A 26,543-nucleotide genomic window follows, 5' to 3' on the forward strand; every position below is an offset into this window, starting at 1 on the left:
GGATCAGCCATGATATTGATTGGGAGAGCAGGCCCGAGGAGCCGAATAGCCTACTCCGGCTCCTATTTCTTATGTTTGCTGATGATTCCACAGAATTGAGTACCATTCACAACTCTTTTGATAATTAAGCAGCTGAAGCCTGTCTACAAGAGGATCTGGATAGCATCAAGACTTGGGCTGACTAGTGGCAAGTTATATTTTTGATACTTCAGTGTCAGATAATGACAATCTGAGCAAGAGAAAGCACAGCCACTTCCCCTTGACCTTCAATGGCATCCCCATCACTGTGTCCCCCAACATTAACATCCCAGGTGGGGCGGGCACGTCACCATTGACCAGAAACTGAACTGGACCAACCATATCAACACCCTATTTACAAGAGCCAGACAGAAGCTGGGTACACTGCGATGAGTGGCTCACCTCCTGACCCTTCAAAGCCTCTTGCCGTTTCTACCAAACTGGTCAGGAGTGTGATGGAATACTCACCTGGACGGATGTAGCTGCAAGACTACTCTTGAAGTTCGACATCCAGGACAAAGACGTTTGCTTAATTGGTGCCACTGCCACTGGACTCAATATCCACCCCTCCAGCACTGGGGCTGTAGTATGTATGACATAAGAATTAGGAACAGGAGTAGGACATTTAGCCCCTCGAGCCTGACATACAAGATATCTCTCTGCTACAACTTCCACCACCAAAAAGAGCAGAAATGTTGCGGGAACACCATCACCTCCAGGGTCACTTTCAAGTGACTTGTCATCTTGACTTGGAAATATATCGACCATTCCTTCACTGTCGCTGGGCCAAAATCCTGGAACTCCCTCCCTAACAGCACCACATAGACTGCAGCGGTTCAAGGCGGCCAATCACCATCTTCTCAAGGGGCAACTCAGGATGGGCAGGTCAATGCTGGATTCATAGAATGGTTATAGCACAGTAGGCCATTCGGCCCTTCGAGCGCATGCCGGCTCTCTGCAAGAGCACGTCAGCTAATCCCACTCTCCTGTCCTTTCCCTGTAGCCCTGCATTTTTTTTCCTCAGGTACTTATCCAATTCCCTTTTGAAAGCACATCCCAAGAAAAAGAAAAGAAAAAAATACCCATGACACTGAGCACCAAATACAAGAGCCTAGACGGGAAAGCGTTATGTCTCAACCCATGGTGATGGGTTGGTAATTCAATGTGTTCTATTGCTCTACCCGTGTGCACTCGAAAGAAATCTTTTACTATTGTATTTTGTAAATTGTGGGGCAAGTGGAGTTAGTTGCAGTTCCACAGTGGTGGGTTGGGAGGCGCAGCTGAGCCCAGCGCGGACTGACCTTCTCCTCATTGCGAGGCCGCCGCTCTTACCTTCAACTCGCTTTCCTCGACAGGAGAGGGAATGCCCAAATAAGGCCGCGAGACCACGCCCACACATCTGACGCGCCAATCACAGTGGAGCAGGTGGGCCGTGGGCGGGGACAGCCGCATGATTGACGGCAATGTTAACCAGTTACGTTGGCGATTAGTCCGCGATTGGCAGCACGGCCGGCCATTCACTGTTTCACTGGCGGCACCGACAGGGATCGATAAATGTGGCGGGACAGCTCGGGATCTAAAGTCCGCGCTCCATCACATCCATCATCGCTGGGGAATAATGGCAGGCTCTCCGCCCGCGGCCTCGGGCGCTGGCTGGCTCTCTCTCTCTATATATATCTCTATCTATCTATCTATCTATCTATCTATATCTATATATCTCTATCTCTATATCTCTATCTATCTATCTATATCTCTATCTCTCTATATATCTATCTCTCTCTCTCTCTCTCTCTCTCTCACACTCTGTGTCTCCCAACGGCCGCTCACATTTTAAACCAAAGACCGTTTTTCGTTGGTAGTTGAATTTAAAAGCCCCGCGTGAACCAATCCGAGCACGGCCCGGGACCTGGCCCAGCCAATAGGAGGTGGGCTCCAGCATTTGAATGCGGAGGAACGTTCCAGAGTGAACTGTCAGAAGGGGGCGGGCCCAGGGAAGGGAGACAGTCAGTGAGTGAGAGAGGGCGAGATACTGAGTGCAGTACTGAGGGAGGGACAGTCAGAGTGAGTGAGGGACAGTCAGAGTGAGAGTGAGGGAGGGACAGTGAGGGAGGGACAGTCAGTGAGTGAGGGACAGTGAGTGAGGGAGGGACAGTCAGAGTGAGGGAGGGACAGTCAGTGAGAGTGAGGGACAGTGAGTGCAGTACTGAGGGAGGGACAGTCAGAGTGAGGGAGGGACAGTCAGTGAGTGAGGGACAGTGAGTGAGTGAGGGAGGGACTGAGGGAGGGACAGTCAGAGTGAGGGAGGGACAGTCAGTGAGAGTGAGGGACAGTGAGTGCAGTACTGAGGGAGGGACAGTCAGAGTGAGGGAGGGACAGTCAGTGAGTGAGAGTGAGGGAGGGACAGTCAGAGTGAGTGAGGGAGGGACAGTGAGTGAGGGACAGTCAGAGTGAGGGTGAGGGACAGTCAGAGTGAGGGTGAGGGACAGTCAGAGTGAGGGAGGGACAGTCAGTGAGTGAGGGACAGTCAGAGTGAGAGGGTGAGGGAGGGACAGTCAGAGTGAGGGAGGGACAGGCAGTACAATACTGAGGGAGTGAGAGAGGGACAGTCAGAGTGTGAGGGACAGACAGTGAGTGAGGGAGGGACAGTCAGTGTGAGAGGGTGAGACAGGCAGTGCAATACTGAGAGAGGATCAGTCAGTAATAGTGAGGGAGAGTGAGGAGTCAGGGAGAGGGACAGACAGAGTGAGAGACACAGATTGAGAGAAAGAGAGAGTGAGACAGTCTGAGGGGTCAGTCAGTGTATACTGAGGGAGAGGATAATATATTAGAGAAAGAGAAAGACACATGCAACACAAAGTCTGTCTGTTCTGAAAGACAGCTTGATGGAGGGCTAGATAGATAGATAGGTGGTGTCTACTGAAGGATACCGCGAGAGCTGAGGGAGAGAGAGTCAGGACAACATGCTGAGATGCACACACAGTACGTAGTGAGAGATGGTTTGAGAGCAGACACAGGAATACTGAGCTTAGTGCACTGTGCACAGATAGTGAAAGCCTAAGATGCAAAAGGTATAGTTCATATTCGAACACAAGTGACAACCTGAGGAATACATAAAGATAGTCTGTGAGAGATGGACAGATAGATATAAAAATGGATGGTAGATGTTGAGAGTCATAGCCAGACAGACAAAAGGGCAGACACCACGCTGAGTGAGAGATCTGACTATAGGTAGTCTGAGGGAGATGGACAGAACGAGGCAATCAAAGGCTGAAGGGCAGGTTGCAGAGAGATAGATAGAACTTGTACACAAATCCCAAGTGTGTTCATGCACACTAAGGCAGAGAGTGATAGAGGAATGTAAGCTATACCAAAGCATCTACCCAGATAGTCAGTGAGATAGGGAGGGATATACAACAACTGGTATACAGGGCAGAGACAGGGAGGAATATACAGGGCACTGTACACAGAGAGGGCTGGAGGTACAGTCACAGGCAGCTCTTGCTGGAGGGATCCAAGCAGGGACACGTGATTAGCAAGGTTCTGGGAGACTGTCAAACATGTCCTGATGGTCAGAGGAACACCCAGGGCGGTGAGACTGATGTGGTGAGAGTGCAGTGCACAACAATCCCAGAGGGGCACATCCAGGTATCGAGCAGGCCCAGTGAGGTGCTGTTTGTGTGAAACAGCTGGGGGAGGGCAAGTTAACCGATTGACCTTTTTTTTAAATTGAGAGCGAAAGGTTAGTGTTGGAGAAGTGAGATTGTGTGAAAATAAAGTGAGTTAAATTGCACGAAACAGTGGTGACAGAAACAGCGTGAATCCATTTGGTAATATTTGCTGTATTCAAGTCCGAAAGAATACTTTAGTGATTAGGTTTAGTCATTGGTGGCCTGTATTTCACAATTGATTATTTATTTACTGCAATTATCGGAAAGGTAGATTTAAAAGTACATTTTTTAAAGTGAGTTTAGAAGTTATCAAGTTGAGCAACAGACGTCGGAGATGTCCACGCTGACATTTAAGAATAAGCTGGTGGCGATGCTGTGCTGCAAGTTCTGTGACAATACGCTGTGTGCCCGAGGCATGAAGGCAGTGCTGCTCGCTGACACGGATGTGGAACTTTACTCCACTGACATACCCCCAACAAGGTAAGGATCAGAGTGATATTGCTCACTCTGTGCCATTGTATTGTGCGGCTTGTAGTTCTCATGTTTTAACCCAGAGAAGTGGTGAGAATGTGGAACTCGCTGCCACAGGGAGTGGTTGAGATGAATAGTATAAATACATTTAAGGGAAGCTAGAGAAGGATATGATGATGGGGTGAGATGGCGAGGGGTGGGAGGGGGCTGGTGTGCGGCATAAACACCGGCACGGACTTATTGGGCTGAATGGCCTGTTCCTGTGCTGTAAATACATTGTATTGTAAATACATTGGATCAACTGGGCCTTTATACATTGGAGTTTAGAAGGATGAGAGGGGATCTCATAGAAACAGATAAGATTCTGACGGGACAGGACAGGTTAGATGCAGGTAAAATGTTCCCAATGTTGGGGAAGTCCAGAACCAGGGGACACAGTCTTAGGATAAGGAGTTGTTAACCTGTGGAATTCATTGCCGCAGTGAGTTGTTGACGCCAGTTCATTGGATATATTCAAGAGGGAATTAGAGATGGTCCTTACGGCTAAGGGGATCAAGGGCTATGGAGAGGAAGCAGGAAAGGGGTACTGAGGTAATGATCAACCATGATCTTATTGAATGATGGTGCAGGTTCGAAGGGCTGAATAGCCTACTCCTGCACCTATTTTCTATGTTTCTATGTTCTATGTAATGACATGTTTACCTGTGTGTTGTGCCAACTCACTTGATCAGATGTGGTTTAGGAATTTATGGAGGGTGCACCTGATGGCACAGTGATGATTACCCCTTCCACTGGGGTGCTAAATCAGACAAAATGGCAAGGTTGATGGTGCTTTACCGGATTTGTGAGTGAGATCCACAATTGTCCTCAACATCCCTGGACCAGAGAGTGGGAACTACCTGAAAGGATTCCCACTCCTGATTATTATCCAGTGACTCCTGCTGCAACGTGTGGCAGAATCTGGCTCACTTGTGATCCCTGCCCCACAAACAGTTGAATAACATGCCAACACTCGCTGTTAGGCTTGCAGGTGTAAAGACTTTTACGTGAGATACTAGAATGCTGTTGGTGGCTGTGAAACGATAGCCCTAAAAGAAGCCCGCGCCTTCAAGGAGGAATAACATTGGTTTAAAAAATTAAATGCATATGAGGCATTTAAGAACATAAAAATTAGGAGCAGGGGTAGGCCATTCGGCCCCTCGAGCCTGCTCTGCCATTCAATAAGATTATGGCTAATCTTTTGCCTTCACTCCACTTTCCGGCACCATCTCCATATTCCTTCATTCCCTTAATATCCAAAAATCTATTTATCTTTGTCTTGAATATACTCAAAGACTAAGGGCTGGATTTTCGGATTTGATGTTTTTGGGGCGGTAATGGCGGCGGGACGGTAAAGATTGTTCCCGGGAACAGTTTGCGCCTCAGTAAATAACACTGGGCAGCTGGGCCCTGAGTCTGAGGCGCAGCGCTAAGGGAGGTGTTGTACACTTCTCTTAGGGCGCTAACATGGGAAACTCCCGAGCTAACGAGCCGGTTCGGGAGCGCTCCCAGAGATGCCTGGGGATGGAGGGGGGGGAGAAACATTTTTAAAAGCCACAAAAACATTCCCAAAACATTGCCCACGCCACCACAACACAAATTGCAAAACAAATGAAAAGAAAACACAATTACACTTACCATAGAAGTCCATTACTTACTCCTGTTGGGATTGGTGGACTGCCTGGTTTCCCAGACGGTCACGGCGGGGCACGCCTTGGGGCGTACGGGTCAGGCGAGAGTCAAAACTCGCGCTGGTGTCGCAACCAGGGGCGTTGCTCAATGGGCGTAGCTCTTCTGTGCTGCTCCGCGCCCCCACAAAATCGGACCTGAGGATCACTGCGGGGTGCTGGAGGCTGACCGCCCAGCCAGAACACCTCACCGCTGCCATTGCCACCACTCCAGGGTGAAAAACGGAGCGGAGAGGAGCCGAAAATCCGCCCCTGAGCCTCCACAGCCCTCTGGGGTAGAGAATTCCAAAGATCCACCATCCTCTGAGTAAATAAATTCTTGCTCATCTCAGTCTTAAATGGCCGACCCCTTATTCTGAGACTGTGAGCCCTGGTTTTAGACTCCCCATTCCAGAGGAAACATCCTCCCTGCAACTACCCTGTCGAGCCCTGTAAGAATTTTGTATGCTTCAATGAGATCACCTCTCATTCTTCTAAACTCTAGAGAATATAGGCCCAGTACTCAATCTCCCCTTATAGGATTATTGTGATTAAACAGGTATGACAAACCGAACTAATGCCAATAAAATGGGAGTAAGAATAAAGAAAAAGCTTGCATTTAAATCATGCTTTTCACACCCTCAGGACGTCCCAAAGTGCTTTACAGTCAATGTTGTGGTGTTGGGAAATGCAGCTGTCACGTAATCTGAATTAGTGATATCAATTGAGGAATAAAAGTTGGCCACTAGTCCTTGCCCTTCTTCTGAGAGTGTTGTGAGATCTTTTATGTCCACCTGAGAAAGCAGTCTCACCTGAAAGATGACCCCTCCGGCAGTGCAACACTCCCTCAGCACTGCACTGGAGTGTCAGCCTGGATTATGTGCTGAAGTCTCTGGAGTGGAGCTTTGTCACCATGTGGCAAGTGCTATGTCTGAGCCAAGGCTGATGCCAGTGAAGCCCTGTGCCAGCTGTAGCCATGGCATGTGAGCTTAATACCCCATCAAATCTCCAGTGTTGCCTCTAAAGGCAGTCCTTGCATCAGTGCTGTCAGGGCACAACAATACTCTCCTGTGGTTTGGGGTTTTCTTCATCCCTCCTGAAAGCAAAGACAATTGATTTGTGACATGGGACAAACCATGTCGCCACTGTCGGCGACATTTATCCCAAATGTGCCCAATGGTGCCTTGTGTCCCAGAGCAAACTGATGACTAGTTTTGTAAAAGGTATGATAATCTCCCGCAATTTGTAGTGAAATAGTGGCTGCTGCATTGAGATGAGGAGGAATTTCTTCACTCAGAGGGTGGTGAATCTTTTGAATTCTCTATCCCAGAGGGCTGTGGAAGCTCAGTCGTTGAGTATATTCAAGGCTGAGATCGATAGATTTTTGGACTCTCGGAGAATCAAGGGATTATGGAGATCAGGCGGGAAAGTGGAGCTGAAGTCGAAGATCAACCATGATCTTATTGAATGGCCGACTCCTGCTCCTAATTCTTATGTTCTTATGTTCATTCCATTTGCAAAGAAAACCCTATGACCAAAAATATATAAAATATATTCAACAATTTTCTGTGCAGTATCCAATTCATGAAAAACGTCAGGTCCAGTTTTCTGTTACTTTTCTGAAAAGATGGGTTTATTTTAAGTCTTTAACTCAGAACTTCCTCTAAATATTGGCATGGTCTTAGTCAGACGTGCTTTGTTATTGCTTACAACAGAGTGCCATCATTTGGCAGTTCTGAGGCCTGAGCTGCGCTCATTCCAGCTGTAATCACACTTTGCCACTTCCTTTGTGTATGCGGGTTAAATAGAATCTCCCAAATATATGGAAACGATTTACCACATGTGTCTACACACATTGTATAAATCCTGATGATGTCCCCCACCCCCTCCCCCTCCCCCTCCCCCTCCCCACACCTCCCAACCGGAGGGATAAGAACTAAAGGAGTTTCCACTATTAGCATTGACATTATCCGACGGTGTGCCGGATTAATTTGATATAGGTTGCACATTTAAAAAACAAAGTCTTTGTATTGGACTGTGCGGCCTATATGTGCGCAATGTTTGTTCTCGGGCGGCCTATACATGTGATAGTATCATCATGCTCACTACCTTAAAGTGCAGACTTTCTGAGCCTCCTGAGTTTTATAACAACTTGCATTTATATAGCACCTTTAATATAGCAAAATGTCCCAAGGTGCTTCACAAAAATTTAACGCTGCATCACATGTGCCCTACCGCTCCTCAATCTCAAAGGGCATTCCATTTGCTGGCTCAAGTTCCTGGGAGTACATCTCCTCCATTAGTGAATACAGGAGAGAAAATAAATGTGAAACATTCACTACGTGCTAGTTGATTATAGCTTTGGGATATTATCGGCGTGAACAAGGGATTATATATTTTATAAAACACAGAAACAGGCCATTTGGCCCAACCAGCCCATGCATGCTCCACTCAAACCTCCTTCCATCCTTCCTCCTCTTACTCTATCAGCACTTTACCAAGACACCCAAATCTCTCTGAACACCAATAATTAATCGTTTCTCACCATGTAAAAAATATTCTGTTTTTCTATTCTTCCTACCAAAGTGAATAACCTCACATTTCCCCACATTATACTCTGTCACCTTACTGCCCACTCACTTAGCCTGTCTATATCCCTTTGCAGGCTCTTTGTGTCCTCCTCACAACTTACTTTTCCACCTAGCTTTGTATTGTCAGCAAGCTTGGATACATTGCACTCGGTCCCTTCATCTGAGTCATTATCATAGATTGTAAGAGGCCCCAGCACTAATCCTTGCGGTACCTCCTAGTTACAGCCTGCCAATCTGAAAATGACCTGGTTATCCCTACTCTCTGTTTTCTGTCAGTTAACCAATCCTTTATCCATGCTAATACCTTACCCCCCCCCCACCCCCCCACCCTCATGTGCCCTTATCTTGCTTAACAAGATGCCACATAAAAGGTTACTGCACAAGATAAAAGTTCACGGGGTTGGGGGTAATATATTAGCATGGATAGAGGATTGGCTAACTCACAGAGAACAGTGAGTCGGGATAAATGGTTCATTCTCTGGTTGACGACCAGTAACTAGTGTGGTGCCACAGGGATCAGTGCTGGGACCCCAACTATTTACAATCTATATTAACGACTTGGAAGAAGGGACTGAGTGTAACCTGGCCAAGTTTGCTGACGCTACAAAGATGGGAGGAAAAGCAATGTGTGAGGAGGACACAAACAATCTGCAAAAGGAGTGGGCAAAAATTTGGCAGATGGAGTATACTGTCGGAAAGTGTGAGGTCATGCACTTTGGCAGAAAAAAAATCAAAGAGCAAGTTATTATTTAAATGGAGAAAGATTGCAAAGTGCCACAGTACACGGGACCTGGGGGAATTTGTGCATGAAACACAAAAGGATAGTATGTAGGTACAGCAAGTGATCAGGAAGGCCAATGGAATCATGGCCTTTATTGCAAAGGGAATGGAGTATAAAAGTCTTGCTACAGCTATATAAGGTATTGGTGAGGTCACACCTGGAATACTGTGTGCGGTTTTGGTTTCCATATTTACGAAAGGATATACTTGCTTTGGAGGCAGTTCACTCGGTTGATTCCGGGGATGAGGGGGTTGACTTATGAGGAAAGGTTGAGTAGGTTGGGCCTCTACTCATTGGAATTCAGAAGAATGAGAGGTGATCTTATCGAAATGTATAAGTTTATGAGGGGGCTTGACAAGGTGGATGCAGAGAGGATGCTCCCACTGATGGGGGAGACTAGAACTAGAGGGCATGATCTTAGAATAAGGGGTCGCCCATTTAAAACAGAGATGAGGAGAAATTTCTTTTCTCAGAGGGTTGTAAATCTGTGGAATTCACTGACTGTGGAAGCTGGGACATTGAATAAATTTAAGACAGAAATAGACAGTTTCTTAAATGATAAGGGGATAAGGGGTTATGGGGAGCAGGCGGGTAAGTGGAGCTGAGTCCATGATCAGATCAGCCATGATCTTATTGAATGGCGGAGCAGGCTCGAGGGGCCGTATGGCCTACTCCTGTTCCTATTTCTTATGTCTTATGTTCTTATTAACAACCTATTATATGGAACCTTATCGAATGTCTTTTGGAAATCCAAATATACTACATCCACTGGTTCTCCTTTATCTACCCTGCTCGTTACATCCTGAAAAAACTTTGTCAAACACTATTTACCTTTCATAAAACCATGTTGACTCTGCCTGTTCATATTATGATTTTCTAAGTACCCTGTTATCACTTCCTTAATAATGGATTCCAGCATTTTCCCAATGACTGATGTCAGGCTAACTGGTCTGTAGTTCCCAGTTTTCTCCCTCCCTCCTTTCTTGAATAGTGGGGTTACATTTGCTACCTTCCAATCTGCTGGGACCTTTCCTGAATCTACGGAATTTTGGAAGATCACAACCAATGGATTCACTATCTCTGCAGCCACCTCTTTTAGAACCTTAGGATGTAGGCCATTCAGTCCAGGGGTTTTGTCGGATTTTAGTCCCATTAGTTTCTCAAGTATTTTTTTCTCTACTGATATAAATTACTGTAAGTTCCTCGCTTTCATTAACTCTTTGGTTCCCACTGTTTTTGGTAACTTTTTGTGTCTTCTACTATGAAGACAGATACAAAATATTTGTTTAAAGTTTCTGCCATTTCCTTGTTTCCCAATATAATTTCTTCTGTCTCAGCCTCTAAGAGACTAACATTTAGTTTTGCTACTCTCCTCCTTTTTACATACCAATGGTGACATGAGGAAAAACTTTTACACAGCGAATGGTTAGAGTCTGGAATGCGCTGCCTGAGAGGGTGGTGGAGGCAGACTCAATCGTGGCTTTCAAAAGGGAATTGGATATGTACCTGAAGGAAAACAATCAGTGCTGTGGGGAAAGGGCGGGGGAGTGGGACTGGCTGAAGTGCTCTTGCAGAGAGCCAGCACGGGCTCGATGGGCCGAATCACCTCCTTCTGTGCTGAAACCATTCTGTGATTCTATGACATTACTAAAATATCTTCTGTTTTTAAGATTGTGAAAGTCCACTATGTGATGTCCTGCTGGCCAATCAGCCTAGCTCAGCATAACGTAGAACAGCAGATTATGGCCCCGATTCTATGTTTGAGTCGCTGATCACGACTTGCCTGTCTGCAAGGTTGAGTATCTTTAGACCCAGAAATCCCATGGAGAGGTTTTGTACTATTGCCAAAATGCAAATGATTTCAATTTTCTCTCCTCGCTGGGACATGCTTCCGTTGGCATCTGCAGCCCTTCTGGCACCTCTCCAAGTTGGCTATTCTTTGTACGAGCCTGGAAGTGAGTGTCGGGTTATTTGATCTTGGGGGCTATTGCAGCTGAGGCCAGTCTTGTTCAGACCCAATGTCGACACACCAGTAAATATCACAGAAAAGGTTGCTGGATTGCAATCAGGAGCAGGAACCCTGCAGATTAAGTCAATAAGGGCACCTGTACCATTGGCCTGGTTGAGATTATGTACAGAAAGTAATTCTGGGCTGATGGTTGTAGTACTGCTTTGGCTCTTGTATTGGTGTGAATTGTGGTGTGACAGACTATAGACATGCTGTTGGGCCAATTATTCTGGTTGGGCACGTCCCACTGAGTGATGGAGATTGCAGCTGTTATTTCACGCTGGCTTGTTCTAAATTACAGGGCCGTGGACTTTGTTGGAAATTGCTACTCCACAGAAAGCTGCAAATGTAAAATAAAGGACATTGCATGTTTAAAATGGTAAGTATGTTCTCAGCTGTAATTTGAAGTCGTAAATGAATGACCGTAGGAGAATGAATGTCTGGATTCTGCTTTGTCTCGTGACAAGAATAACAAAATTACTTGACCCCCAACTGCAACCACAATGTCTTGCAGTTTTTTTTTAGGAACATAGAAACAGGAGGAGGCCATTCAGCCCCTCGAGCCTGTTCTACCATTCAATTAGATTATGACTGATTTGTATCCTAACTCCAACCACCTGCCTTGATTCTGTATCCCTTAATGCCCTTACCCAACAAAAATCGATCAATTTCCCCCCGCCCGCCCCCCCCATTTTCTTTAATTGTCTTTAGGTCCCAGCTTGACTCAGTGGTAGAAGATCGTGGGTTCGAACCTCACCACAGACTTGAGCACATAATCTAGGCTGACACTTCAGGGCAGTACTGAGGGAGTGCTGCATTGTCGGAGGAGTACCATCTTTCAAATGAGACTTTAAACCGAGTTCCTGTCTGCTGCTCGGATGGGCATAAAAACACCCGAGCAACGATTGGCGGGAGAGTAGGAACTTCAAATGGTGTCCGAGCCCTCAACCAACACATCTAGTCAGTCATTTACTATTTGTAGGACTTTGCTGTGAGCAAATTGGCTACATAACAGTAACGATACTTCAAAAACTTAAGGGATCTGAGGTTTTATAAATAGGGGCATAGAGTACAAAAGCAAAGAAGTAATGCTAAACCTTTACAAAGCATTGGCCAGACTGCAGCTAAAATATTGTGTCCAGTTCTGGGAGCCTCACCTCAGGAAGTATGTCAACCCTTTGGGTTGCTAGGCTAGTCCCAGAACCACTAAACTAGCTTTATTCATTTGCTTGCTGTTTCGCTCTGGTACTCTCCCATTTGCTCCTTCCCAGATAATTTGCTGTTGGCAGTGTGGTGTGTGTGTGCAGATATCACGTTTACTTTAGCTATTGATTCCAGGCGTATCTGTTTCCAAATGCTGTTTTCTAATTTGATAAATGTGTTACTTCTAGCGTCCATAAATAATATAGATATTAAAAAAGCCTCTCCGTCACATTAATAACATGTTTACTGTTTGCGATGCTTTATTCCAGAAATTATATCAACCGCATTTGAAATCAAGAGTAATGGGAAGTAAACACTAAGTTCATGCTTTGGGTGCCTTCAGTTCATTTAATTATGATAAAGTAAAGAAAGGAGAAACTTGTATTTATATAGTCTTTAACGTCTTATACAGTGAATTACTTTGAAGTGACAGCAAAATCCCACAATACCCTGAGTGAATTGGTGTGTTTTTGACTCCCCATCCTATCCATCACCAAGACTGCTTACTTCTCCCCCTACCTCAGCTCCACAACCACTGAAACCCTTGTGTTTTTATCCCCTTTACATTAGATTTCTCCGAAGTCCTCTATGCTTCATAGACCCATCTTGTCCAAAGCTCAGCTGCTCACAGTCCTTCCCTCGTGCCTATTGCCCCAGTTCTCACTGACTTACATTAGCTCTCTGTCCTGCAATGCGTTGAATTTAAAATCCCCGTCATCTTTAAGTTTCCCAATGGCCTTGCCACATCCTTTCTCTCCAACTTCCTCCTGCCCTAGATCTTTCAGTTCTCTGCTTCAAATCTTTTCTGCTTTGTGACCTTTCTCCTTCTGCTCTTTCACCCTCACCACCACCGTCCCACCTCCATCCCACACATTGGTGGCAGAGTCTTCAGCTACCTGGCCCTATCTGAATCTCCATCCTGAACCCCTGCACCTCTCCACTTCTTTCTCCACTGATAAAATCCTTCTTTTAAACCAACCTTTCCCTCTCCTTCAGGCATCTGTTCCTTTGTTGATTTCTCCCTCCCCCATTGTAATCTTGGGATGTTTTCTATGTTGAAGATTCTATACAGATGCAAGTTGTTGGAGGTGGCTTTGAGATCTTAAGTTCTAATGTTTGGATTGCAAATGCCGCTGACCACTTTCAGCTCCTCTAGCTACTCGCTAGCAACATTTTTCACCCATTTTTCACCTGTGAGCATGCGGCAGGCTTTTCAGCTATGGAAAGCAGCACAACTCAGCCTGATCCTGTTCTCAGCACAAGCTAGCAGAAGTAACTTAATCAGGAAGTTAAATCTAGGTTGACTCAGCACAGACCTGGGACTGAAACCTGAAACTTTCTGGTCTGTGTGGCTTAATTCTGTATTGGGCTGTGCCGTTACCAATTGGGCCACTGGCCCCTGAGCATTTTTGAAGCTCAGTTGCCAATTTCCCTTAGTACTGATGTGTCTACTTCAGTATTCTTGTCAAATGTCCAACTTCAAACCTATAATAAATGTGTGCTAGGCATTGATTTTGAATTTGCTGTTGCAGAAGTTGTTCATGACTGAGTTTTCTGTAAGGGAAATAGGCCGAGTTGTGGTTTGGAGAGGGTTCTGTTGCAACAGCTGTGAAAGCAGATTATATACAATCATCACTTTCTCCTTTCTCATTTTCAGTGGTAATGCTGTTGGCTACCACGTGGTCGTCCCGTGCAAACCGTGTTTGCTTTCCTGTAACAATGGCCATTTCTGGATGTTTCACAGCCAGGTGATCTATGCTGTCAACAGGCTGGATCCCTCTGGTAAGCACATTATCAAGCTGAGTGTGGGAAACTGCAGTATAGTGCTTCCATTGTCCAGACCGCTAGTGCTGTACACAAGCATGGAGCCCAGTTATTATTGGAGCGTGAAAGATTATTTTGTAGATGCTGTCCTTGAAGTCAAATGTTATTACAGGCATTTAAATGTTTGCACGCTGCATTTTACTACATGAAGCAACACCTGCTCTCCTGGTAATCTTCAGCCATCTGTTTTAAGGATGATTGCTCCTAATGGTATAACATCAGATAACTGAGACCTACATGAACCCTTGCTCACAAAATCTTGTCGTTATTTACAGTGATACAAAAATACGATCATATCACAACACCGCAGACGTTTGTAATTTTTGTGTTGCATTGAGTAATGTATTCTGGCTGTCCATGAAGAGAGGTCCTCACCTTAGGCTTCCAAAGGAAGGAAAAATCCGAGATGGGTGGGGATGAGCTTCTGCTGCTCTCCACCTGGCCTGCTGGTTACAGACTCTCACTGGGCAGAGACCAGAGAGCAGGTCACAGAGCCACTAGGACTGGTGTATGGCAGGAGGGACCGAAAAAACTGCTGGATAGCAGATGTTTATAGCCAGTCACAGTTGCTCTTTGAAATTAAACATTAGCATTTATCTCTGAATTCACCCCACTGTACATGACCAGTTCACTACGAGGGTGATCGGTTTGATATTTTCACTAGTTTAAAATATTTTATGGGGCAAATTTCCTTGATGGCTCAGTGGGTTAGTGTACCATATGGTATGGCACTGAGCCATCGAGATCAGAGAGACCCCATGTACAATCGGCAGTCTGTGCTATTGTCTACCTTGATAAGGAAGCGCTCTAAGGGCACTATAATTGGCCTCAGCACCCCTGAACTAATAAGAAAAAACCCATCATTGGTTCCCATTCCTGATTATAATCCAGATATCGCTGTTGGAAAGTGGACATGAGATCTGCACTGTGGACAGGATCAGGCTTGGTTTTAATACCCTCCACAGTCACGTAGTTGGTCAATATCCACTGGTCCTGGCTGAAGAGCTGTGCCTGATGGCTGACACTATTTGTCAAACAGTATCCCAGCATGGATCGACAGTCGGGGAGGAGGAGAGCACTGATAATTTTTACACGCAGTTAAAGCATTGAATTATGAGATCAGAGGCAAAGTTGTGGATGAGAGACAGTGGGAGAGAGAGGGTTTTTAATCTGATGCAATAAAAGCCATGAACCGACTGATTATAAAAACAGAAATTGTGTGTGTGCATAATTTGGGGTGATCTCAAAGGAAGACCAGGCTTGTTTGGAGCAAAAGGAAATGGTTTGAATCTTGGAAACGTTTTAATAGCTTTTCTCTTGCAATCTGGATGAATTCCAGGTGGATTTAATGTCCTGTAATATTTGGGTCTTGTCCCTGAGGTAAGCTCCAATTTATTTCAACAGAGCAGATTCAGAATTTTTTGAAAGAAAATCACACACTATTACAAGATTTCAGCTCCATAGTGCATTTTACTCCTGTTGGTCCAAAATCCTTTTTACTTATTACTGGAATTACTGGATAATCAATTATCCAGTAATTCAAAAAACAGTTTTTTTCGAAAAGCCTTTGTTTCTGCTTGAGGAAGATTTTGAATTAACAAAGTGGAGGCAGAGAGCTCCATGGATTGGAGGCACGATGGCTGAAGGCTTTGCCAATGATGATTGAGGCAATGCACAGTAGATGTGAAGTGAGCAGCGATGGAGGTCTGGGGGCTGGACGTGGTATGGGTAGGCTGGGGCCAGACCGAGGAGCAATTTCTAGACCAGGATTTTGAAGCCAATACACTGAGAGGTGGTGACTCTGTGGGATAAGATGGAGGCAGTGGAATTATGGATCCTCTCAGTCTTTGGGATAGTTTTTCTACCTTTGTATATGGGGTAAGTATTGAGGGGATAATGAGTGCGAATACTGACAGTGCAAGGTGTTTGATTGCAGGTGTTGATCTGCTGCTGTGGGGGAATTTACCAGATACCGAAGATGAAGAGGATGTATATAATCTATCTGAAGAGGAGTGCATCAGATGATGGAGCAAAGGAGTCAAGAACTTCTAATTTTGTGCTTTGCTTTTTTGAAAAATATAAATGCACTTTGTCGTCATTTGAAAGTTTCTAAACACTTTTAAATCTGCCGCATGAGTTGACTGAAGCTTGTGGACTGGAGCCAGCTTGCTTGAAGTTCTTTTCACCAGGGAAGGATGTGAGCATACATACCCTGAACATTGACATGTGGACACCAGGCACGATTGGTGAGCAGTTGCCAGTGTTGGTGCTTTGCAGCTTTCTGTGATGGATGCCAGCAAAGTCTTTTGTTTCTGGTTGAATTGGTTTGCTCTCACGCTGGGCAGGCTTTGCACAGATAATACCAGATTTCAGAAGGGACGGGACTTGCAAGTCAAGACGTTGCTTTGGCTGCATGTGGCGTAACCTTGGGATTGGAAAGCTCTCCTCCTTTTCAAATTCTTCTCCCAATAATCCGATCTGATGTGAAAGCTGTTTTTGGGCAGGTTGCCGATTTGCACTCAAAGAAGCCAAAGATAGAGAACTTGTTTTAATAGGGAAGCCAAGCAGGAATTTACATTTACCTTAAGAGCAATTTCTTGTGGATAATCTTACTAGATTCATAATACTGTATTTGTTATTGTTAATGCCTAATCGGAGTTCCTCGTGAAAGGGAGCTTGTGATGAACAAAACTCTGTTAGGAATGAATGATGGCTCTGCTCCGCTCAGACCCTGCAGCCCTGGCATTTCATCTTTCAATGGAAGATACATATGTGGACCGAGGCTAATGAGCTTAATTGTGGCTAAATATTGGTACATTAAGGCATTCTGTCCAAAGAAATGAAGTGCGTTCCATGTCTGTCCTCATTCCCAGATCGCAGCCGAAGTCGATAGCCTGTTGCAGTGAAGTTCTGATATCAGTTGCTTGTAGCTTTTAAATCCAATTTCAAGCATTAACTGTCCAGTGTTAAAGAATAGAACAGAACTCACTGACCAGCCATAGGCAGGCCTATAGCAACATCACGAGCCACGTGCACTCATTTTAATAGGAAACGCCTGACAAACGCTACCATCTTTCTGTACAACAAAGCTTGCATTTCTGGCCTGAATTGATCGGACACACCGCAGCTTCGAGGTTTTTGTTCAGTGGTTGCAAGCGGCACTTTGACTTTATCCGAGTGATTGCTGAGAATGTTAATCCACACAACGAGACACGCCAGATGCACCCCTGCTCTCCATCCCGACCTGGCCCTGCTCTCCATCCCGACCTGGCCCTCCCTGCTCTCCATCCCGACCTGGCCCTGCTCTCCATCCGGAATGCGGCTGGATGCTCTTTGACCTTTGCCACGATGCGCCCTGTTGGAGCTGCTGTTATTAGTTGGGTTGCTGTCTTCTGGCCTGGAACGGTTATTCCGATTGGTAGAGCTGATCACAAAGGCAGCTCCCCTCTCTACAATGTTACTGGTGTTTCCACTGTGCTGAAGTCTTGCGTTTTCACCTGTGTTACACACTATTTTAGCAGATAACCAATAAGCAGTAACGAAGGAAGTAAAGCGCTTACAGCGATCAAAAACTGATTTTTAGCTTACTATTTTACCAACAAATGCACACGCTGTGTGAATATAAGTATTGAGATCACAAGCCCAACGACTAGGTCTCACTAATGTTTATTTACTAATCAGAAATGCAATTAGCCACATGTGGCTCATGCTGAATTTATTCGGCAACATTGCAGTCAGAGTCTCTCTGAACTATCAACAAAATTAACTGGAATATCTTTTCAAACGAATGTTGCTTCTTTCACTTTATTTGCACAATTAGAAACATTTGTCTGCTAGAAAGTAAGGGTGCATTCTGGACATTCTTTATGGCCAGATTACCTGTCAGAGTTCCCTGCCCAGGTGAAAAATAGCCACTTGTGCAAGGTACCAGAGTGTGGTTGGTCCATGTTCTCCACCAGGGACCAGATTCCTCCCGGAGAGCAGAAACCTTCATTGCCACATGAGTGAATACTGTTTGTATGTGTGTAAAATCTGGTGTCTATATAGGAAAGTGACTTCTGGTTTGTTTGAAACCACAAAGGTTGCACATCATTTGTACAGATGCCTATCATACAGATTGTCCAGTCTTTTACAGAGCTCTGCATCTGAGAGTTTTACCATCAAATCAAGTTGCTTCAGTTGGACCTTGCTTTGCCTGACAGTTTACCCAATGCATTCGGGCAAGTGCGCAAACTCCCCAACTGTGAGAACAGCCACCAAATTCAGCAGGGAGCGAGATGCACATCCTCGGGTTTTGCATTGTAATGTGGATTTGGCTGACCTCAACACTTCATGGGTTTCTGCGCATGTCAGGCAGACTCCTGTCCTCACACCCAGAGTGGGTTTGGGGAGCAAAGCAGTGATGGCTTGTTCAATGTTCACACGGAACAAAGTGCCTTTCAATTTAATTTTGTCAAATTTGGTTGAAATTTAAAAGCTGTACAAAATCTGAGTGCTTTTTAATCAGGATCTATTCAACAGCATTAACCAATTTGCCAAGTTGCAGAAGGAAAATAATCTCTGAGCTATAGGGACCAGAAGTCACCAGGTTTAATTTCTAGTCTGTGATGAGCTAGTCCCTTTGTAGGGATGCTATTAATGGCCACAACAGAATAATGGGGATGGGAGAAACCAGCCAAGGTTCCTGCTCCTGATTGCTACCCAGCAAGTGCACATGTGTGAATGGGGTAGGAATACAGCGTCTGGTTACTGTGTGTCCACCCCCCCTTTCCCCTCGCAGTACAATAACCCGGTGCCACTCGCTGCCTGGGCTCACTCATTAATGGTGACAGGGGATCACCCTGGCTTTGGAACTGAATCCAGTTCAGTTGACGCCTCCAGGAGCGAAGAGGAGAAAATTAGTGCCAAAAATCCCTTCTAGATTCAGAAATTGGCACTTATCCAATGTCTCATGGTCCACTTCAAACAAAGTGTAATGTTACACAGAGTTGTAATTTGCACAAAAGTGACCCAGCATCTGAAACGGTCTGTAATGTGTAGATGAATTCTGTCTCTCTGCTCTTTTTTATTATTTTATGAAAAATAAGGAAATACCAACACATTTTATCTTTGGGTTAGGGTTTTTGGATTGAATTGGAGTGAGGAGGAAAACCTTTGTATGGGGATTGTGCAGGGTGGTGAATTGAACGTGGGACTGTACAGTGGGAGTGAATGGAAGGGGTTCGATGCTGTGATAATCTATTTATTTGGTGTGAATATGTGTGTGCTTTTATTTTCCTAGTGGTCTGGTTATTCGGGCTCAGTGTTCCACATGATCAACGCTGGCCTGTGGTGATATCTCTACCAAAAATAAAATTACCAGGCAATTTCATATTTGTTCTCCAGTTACTTTTTGTGGTGGCACTAATTATCTAACAATGGGTACTGGAGACATTCACAATGCTGCCATTGAAGAATGCACTGATTATGAGTTGTGCTTTTAATAATATATACTATCTTGTGAATCCCTTGATTAGACAAATGCCTTGAATCTCGAAGAGGTCCAGTATTGTAGAGCTTGAATTTTGACGAGGGCATTAAACCTCTTCATAACATGCTTGCAGAATATCGCAAGGAAGTTATAATGAGTGTTAGAGATGAAAAGGTCGAATCCCATACATGAAGAATTGGTTTGTATTGACAACGGTTTCCCACTGCAGGGATATCGTCTTTCTGTCCGTTCAGCAGCTTTGTGCACTGATCGACTGTAATTAAACTCAGCAAATTTTCATCAGCTCCACCAATATCTGAAAAATGAGAGGGCAAGTTAATTGTTGGGTGAAGACCTTCCACTAGAACTCAGTACTGCTGAAAAGCCTGCACCAGAAACATTAACCTGCCTTTTTTTCTTGATGCTGACATGTTTCCAGCATTTTCTGCCCTTTTATTTCTGATTTTCATTGCTTTGTTAATCTAATCTTCTCTGTGACTGTCTGTACTTGGAGCTGTGAGTCTTTTCCCAGTTTGCCTGCAGTTGAGCTCGTTCTATAAGGACAGTAGCATTTGGTATGTGAACATTTTCTGTATAAAGTACTGTACTTTTTGCTGTAAATCTCAGTAAAGCCTCTTTGTATGCCAAACCTTGAGCATTGTATATTTATTCAATTCCCCCCTCCTCCTTCTTCCCCCCCCCCCCCCCCCACTCCTCCTCCGTGATCCAGTGGCTTTTTATGACAAGGCAGGAGTTCCCATGATTCTGAATGAGCAGATTTATTGATTTCAGCTTCACAACTTGCCAAAGTGGGACTTAAACTCATAACCATAGTCGCTAGGCACCCATACCTTTCTTCATTTAGGACCCTTGTTTTGGCTAACAGTGGGTGTTATGGCAGAATGATCACTAAATACATTCTCTGCTACTGATTCCTTCATACTGAAGAATCATTGCAACCTTTCTTCAAAGACTTAATATCAAACACATTGATTTGTAAAGCGTAGGCTAAGAAATACCTAACATCTGTCGTTGGGAAAGTGTTGGAGTCCATTATTAAGGAAGCAGTAGCAGGACCTTTGGAAAAGCATAATGCAATCAAGCAGAATCAGCATGGTTTTATGAAAGGGAAATCGTGTTTGACAAATTTGCTGGAGTTCTTTGAGGATGTAACGAGAGGGTGGTTAAGGGGGAACCAGTGGATGTGGTGTATTTGGATTTCCAGAAGGCATTCGATAAGGTGCTACATAAAAGGTTACTGCATAAGATAAACGTTCATGGGGTTGGGGGTAATAGTTAGCCAATCCTCTATCCATGCTAATATAACAGAAAACAGAGAGCCGGGATAAATGGGTCATTTTCCGGTTGGCAAACAGTGACTAGTGTGGTGCCGCAGGGATCGGTGCTGGGGCCTCAACTATTTACAATCTATATTAATGACTTGGATGAAGGGACCGAGTGTAATGGAGCCAAGTTTGCTGATGATACAAAGATGGGTGGGAAAGCAAATTGTGAGGAGGACACAAAAAATCTGCAAAGGGATATAGACAGGCTAAGTGAGTGGGCAAACATTTGGCAGATGGAGTATAATGTGGGAAAATGTGAGGTTATCCACTTTGGCAGGAAAAATAGAAAAGCAAATTATAATTTAAATGGCGAAAAATTGCAAAGTGCTGCAGTACAGAGGGACCTGGGGGTCCTTGTGCATGAATACAAAAAGTTAGTATGCAGGTACAGCAAGTAATCGGAAGGCAAATGGAATGTTGGCTTTTATTGCAAGGGGATAGAGTATAAAAGCAGAGAAGTCCTGCTACAACTGTACAGGGTATTGGTGAGGCCACACCTAGAGTACCGTGTACAGTTTTGGTCTCCGTATTTAAGGAAGGCTATACTTGCATTAGAGACTGTTCAGAGAAGATTCACTAAGTTGAGGGGGTTGACTTATGAAGATAGGTTGAGTAGGTTGGGCCTATACACATTGGAGTTCAGAAGAATGAGAGGTGATCTTAACAAAACATATAAGATAATGAGGGGGCTTGACAAGGTGGATGCAGAGAGGATATTTCCACTCATAGGGGAAACTAAAACTAGGGGACAAGTCTCAGAATAAGGGGCCACCCATTTAAAACTGAAATAAGGAGGCATTTCTTCTCTGAGGATTGTAAATCTGTAGACTTCTCTGCCCCAGAGAGCTGTGGAGGCTGGATCATTGAATATATTTAAGGCGGAGATAGACAGATTTTTGAGCGAGAAGGGAATAAAGGGTTATGGGGAGCGGGCAGGTAGGCAGCGGGTGTGGGTCGGGAAGTGGAGCTGAGTCCATGCTCGGATCAGCCATGATCTTATTAAATGGCGGAGCAGACTTGAGGGGTCAGGTGGCCTACTCCTGCTCCTATTTCTTATGTTCTTATGTTCTTACCCCATAAAACAATAACTCTTCAATTGCATACGCTCTAAACAAATCGCACGCTCTCTGCATCCACCTTGTCAAGCCCCCTCAATGAGGTATTGAGCAAAGCCGTTTTTTAATTCCTCAATATTGTAACAGAATTTAAAAAAAACACAACACCGTTGGACAAAAGTGATCATATTTCACATTGTCGTTCTTTGGATGAAAGATTAAACAACAACTTGTATTTATATAGCGTCTTTAATGCAGTAAAACATCCCAAGGCGATTCAGAGGAGCGATTATCAAACACAATTTGACACCGAGCCACATAAGAAGAAATATGAGCAGGTGACCAAAAGCTTGGTCAAAGAGGGAGGTTTGAAGGACTGTCTTAAAGGAAGAGAGAGAAACAGCGAGGTTTCAGGAGGGAAGCGAGGGCCCGTCTGCCTGATCCAGTGGTGGCCGTTATCTGAAGAGCAGGGTGTTTCTTTTTCTATTTTCTTTGGTTTGTTATTTGAATTTCCTGATCCTGCAACTCTGGAAAGAGCTGTTCTTAGTTCCTCGCTGATGAATAAATCCTAAATCACAACTCGGTCCGTATCAGCAACTTTACTTTTATGCATATTAATGAAGCCTGTGCTTAAACTTTATACAGGGCACCCCAAGACTCCATAAAACGCACCTTAGCACCCAATTAAGAAAAAGAGTTCAGACACTCTCTTGATATTCCTTGATTGCTTCATATTGTACACAGTTCCTGGTGTGAATTTTGCTTTGTCTCCCCGACACATTCCCACTGAATCTTCCACTTTGTCTCCCCTACACCTGCACCTCTTTTTTCCAGCGACGATGAAGGAACGGCAATATATTTCCAAGTCAGGTTGGTGTGTATCTTGGAGGGAAACTTGTGGGTGATAGTGCTCTCATGCACCTGCTGCCCTTGACCACCTAGGCGATAGAGGTCGCGGATTTTGGAGGTGCTGCTGAAGAAGCCTTGGCGAGTTGCTGCAGTGCATCTTGTAGATGGTACACACTGCAGCCACGGTGCGCCGGTGTGGGGAGGGAGCGAATGTTGAAGGTGGTGGATGGGGTGCCGATTAAGTGGGTTACTTTGTCCTGGATGGTGTCGAGCCTCTCGAGTGTTGTTGGAGCTGCACCCATCCAGGCAATTGGAGCGTATTCCATCACACTCCTGACTTGTGCCTTGTAGATGGTGGAAAGGCTTTGGGGAATCAGGAGGTGAGACACTTGCTGTAGAATACCCAGCCTCTGACCTGTTCTTGTGGTCACAGTATTTATATGGCTGGTCCAATTAAATTTCTGATCAATGGTGACTCCCAGAATGTTAATGGTGGCAGATTCGGTGATGGTAATGCCGTGAATGTCAAGAGGCGGTAGTTGGACACTCTCACTTGTTGGAGATAGTCATTGCCTGACACTTGTATGGCAAGTAACATTTGTGCCACACATCAGCCCAAGCCTGAATGTTGTCCAGGTCTTGCTGTATGTGGGCATGGGCTGCTTCATTGTCTGAGGAGTTGTGAATGGAATTGAACACTGTGCAATCATCAGCGAACATCCCCACCTCTGACCTTGTGATGGAGGGAAGGTCATTGATGAAACAGCTGAAAATGGTTGAATGTAGGACAGTGCCCTGAGGAACTCCTGCAGCGGTGTCCTTGGGCTGAGATGACTGTTTCACGTGACATTGATGTTAACGACCCTGTGTTTGTCCTGAATTACGGTCATGGTCCCAATGGGTTGCTGGCACTGTTTTGGCCAAAGAAGGGAATAGGATGTTTATAATCAAACTGTTAAATGGCCAAACATGCAGAAAGCATTTAGATCAGACCAAATTGCGATTTACTGACAACCAGGAACGACTTGAAGAGGACATCACCATCGACGATCCACCAACACACACCCAACCACCAATCGACCTCGCTGTCAATCGCGAGGATGAACCCACCATTCCTGATAGTCCGGTCAGACCAGCCGCGGTGCAGTGCAGCAATAGTCCGGCCAACTCACACACGCCAGGGTTTGAACTTAGATGATCAACCAGGGAGCGAAGGGCTCCGGACCGCCTCAACTTGTAAATAACTTGTACCGAAGACTTTGGGGGGGAGTGATGTTTTGTATGTAACTATGTAATACTTGCCATCAGAGGGCGTGACTGTTGGAGTCCCAATGGTCACCTGCACACATGTGCAGGGCCAGTATAAAAGGTTGGCTGCCATGTTGTTTAGGCACTCTGGAGTTATAATAAAGACGACTACGGTCACACTCAGTTAGCTCACAGTAGCCTCGTGGAGTTCTTCCATACGTAACAGCCTCGCCCCTCCCTGACTCCAGCCCCACAGCGCTCCGAGAACTCTGCGCTCCTCCATTTCTGGTCTTTTGCGCATCCCACTTTTCTTTGCCGCACCATTGGCAGCCATGCCTTCAGCTGCCTAGACCCTAAACTCTGGAATTTCCTCCATAAACATCTCATTTCCTCCTTAAAACCTGCCTTTTTGGGAAAGCTTTTGGTCACCTGTGCTATTATCTCGTGGCTCTGTGTGAAATGTTGTCTTGATTACGCTCCTGTGAAGTGCCTTGGAATGTTCGAATATGTTAAAAATGCTATATAGAAACATAGAAAATAGGTGCAGGAGTAGGCCATTCGGCCCTTCGAGCCTGCACCACCATTCAATAAGATCATGGCTGATTATTCACCTCAGTACCCCTTTGCTGCTTTCTCTCCATACCTCTTGATCCCTTTAGCCGTAAGGGCCATATCTAACTCCCTCTTGAATATATCTAACCAACTGGCATCAACAACTCTCTGCGGTAGAGAATTCCACAGGTTAACAACTCTCTGAGTGAAGAAGTTTCTCCTCATCTCAGTCCTAAATGGCTTACCCCTTATCCTTAGACTGTGATCCCTGGTTCTAGACTTCCCCAACAACGGGAACATTCTTCCTGCATCTAACCTGCAAGTCCTGTCAGAATTTTATATGTTTCTATGAGATTCCCTCTCATTCTTCTAAACTCCAGTGAATACAGGCCCAGTAGATCCAGTCTCTCTTCATATGTCAGTCCTGCCATCCCGGGAATCAGTCTGGTGAACCTTAGCTGCACTCCCTCAATAACAAGAATGTCCTTCCTCAGATTAGGAGACCAAAACTGAACACAATATTCCAGGTGCGGTCTCACCAAGGCCCTGTACAACTGCAGTAAGACCTCCCTGCTCCTATACTCAAATCCCCTAGCTATGAAGGCCAACATACTATTTGCCTTCTTCACTGCCTGCTGTACCTGCATGCCAACTTTCAATGACTGATATACCATGACACCCAGGTTTCATTGCACCTCCCCTTTTCCTAATCTGCCGCCATTCAGATAATATTCTGCCTTCGTGTTTTTGCTCCCAAAGTGGATAACCTCACATTTATCCACATTATACTGCATCTGCCATGCATTTGCCCACTCACCTAACCTGTCCAAGTCATCCTGCAGCCTCTTAGCATCCTCCTCACAGCTCACACTGCCACCCAGCTTAATGTCATCTGCAAACTTGGAGATATTACATTCAATTCCTTCATGTAAATCATTAATGTATATTGTAAATAGCTGGGGTCCCAGCACCAAGCCGTGCAGCATCCTACTAGTCACTGCCAGCCATTCTGAAAAGGACCCGTTTATCCCGACTCACTGCTTCCTGTCTGTCAACCAGTTTTCTATCCACATCAATACATTACCCCCAATACGATGTGCTTTAATTTTGCTCACTAATCTCTTGTGTGGGACCTTGTCAAAAGCCTTTTGAAAGTCCAAATGCACCACATCTACTGGTTCTCCCATGTCCACTCTACTAGTTACATCCTCAAAAAATTCTAGATTTGTCAAGCATGATTTCCCTTTCATAAATCCATGCTAACTTGGACCGATCCTGTCACTGCTTTCCAAATGTGCTGCTATTTCACCTTTAATAATTGACTCCAACATTTTTTCCACGACTGATGTTAGGCTAACTGGTCTATAATTACCCGTTTTCTCTCTCCCTCCTTTTTTAAAAAGTGGTCTTACATTAGCAACCCTCCAGTCCATAGGAACTGATTCAGATTCGATAGACTGTTGAAAAATGATCATCAATGCATCCACTATTTCTAGGGCACTTCCTTAAGTACTCTGGGATGCAGACTATCGGATCCTGGGGATTTATCGGCCTTCAATCCCATCAATTTCCCTAACACAATTTCCTGACGAATAAGGATTTCCTTCAGTTCATCCTTCTCACTAGAACCTTCGTGAAGACAGAACCAAAGTATTTGTTCAATTGGTTTGCCATTTCTTTGTTCCGCATTATAAATTCACCTGAATCTGATTGCAAGGGACCTATGTTTGTCTTCACTAATCTTTTTCTCTTC

The 26,543-nt window shown here is 45.0% G+C and overlaps 1 protein-coding gene across 2 annotated transcripts; it reads left to right on the top strand.

Moving 5' to 3' along the window:
* The first annotated feature begins 1,559 nt into the window (after window positions 1–1,559).
* On the top strand, window positions 1,560–20,350 carry LOC139228098 (protein FAM72A). 2 transcript variants are annotated; one of them, XM_070859283.1, is made up of 5 exons: window positions 1,560–1,943; window positions 3,981–4,166; window positions 11,545–11,622; window positions 14,104–14,228; window positions 16,207–20,350. In XM_070859283.1, the coding sequence occupies exons 2-5, from the start codon at window positions 4,021–4,023 to the stop codon at window positions 16,293–16,295; spliced, it is 438 nt and encodes a 145-aa protein (XP_070715384.1). In that variant the 5' UTR covers window positions 1,560–1,943; window positions 3,981–4,020; the 3' UTR covers window positions 16,296–20,350. The 2 variants fall into 2 exon arrangements, with proteins under 2 accessions (XP_070715384.1, XP_070715383.1); XM_070859282.1 differs by lacking the exon at window positions 1,560–1,943 and having other exon boundaries at window positions 2,482–4,166.
* Window positions 20,351–26,543: the final 6,193 nt, after the last annotated feature.

The sequence above is a fragment of the Pristiophorus japonicus genome, chromosome 17 (assembly GCF_044704955.1).
Source record: "Pristiophorus japonicus isolate sPriJap1 chromosome 17, sPriJap1.hap1, whole genome shotgun sequence".
Taxonomy (NCBI): Eukaryota; Metazoa; Chordata; class Chondrichthyes; family Pristiophoridae; genus Pristiophorus; species Pristiophorus japonicus.

What these genes read in the sequence shown, in the direction of transcription:
- LOC139228098 (XM_070859283.1), top strand. Translation starts at nt 4,021, where the DNA reads ATGTCCACGCTGACATTTAAGAATAAGCTGGTGGCGATGCTGTGCTGC. An exon ending in GACATTGCATGTTTAAAATG is followed by an intron (nt 11,623 to 14,103) that starts GTAAGTATGTTC and finishes TCTCATTTTCAG; the next exon opens with TGGTAATGCTGTTGGCTACC. An exon ending in CAACAGGCTGGATCCCTCTG is followed by an intron (nt 14,229 to 16,206) that starts GTAAGCACATTA and finishes GTTTGATTGCAG; the next exon opens with GTGTTGATCTGCTGCTGTGG.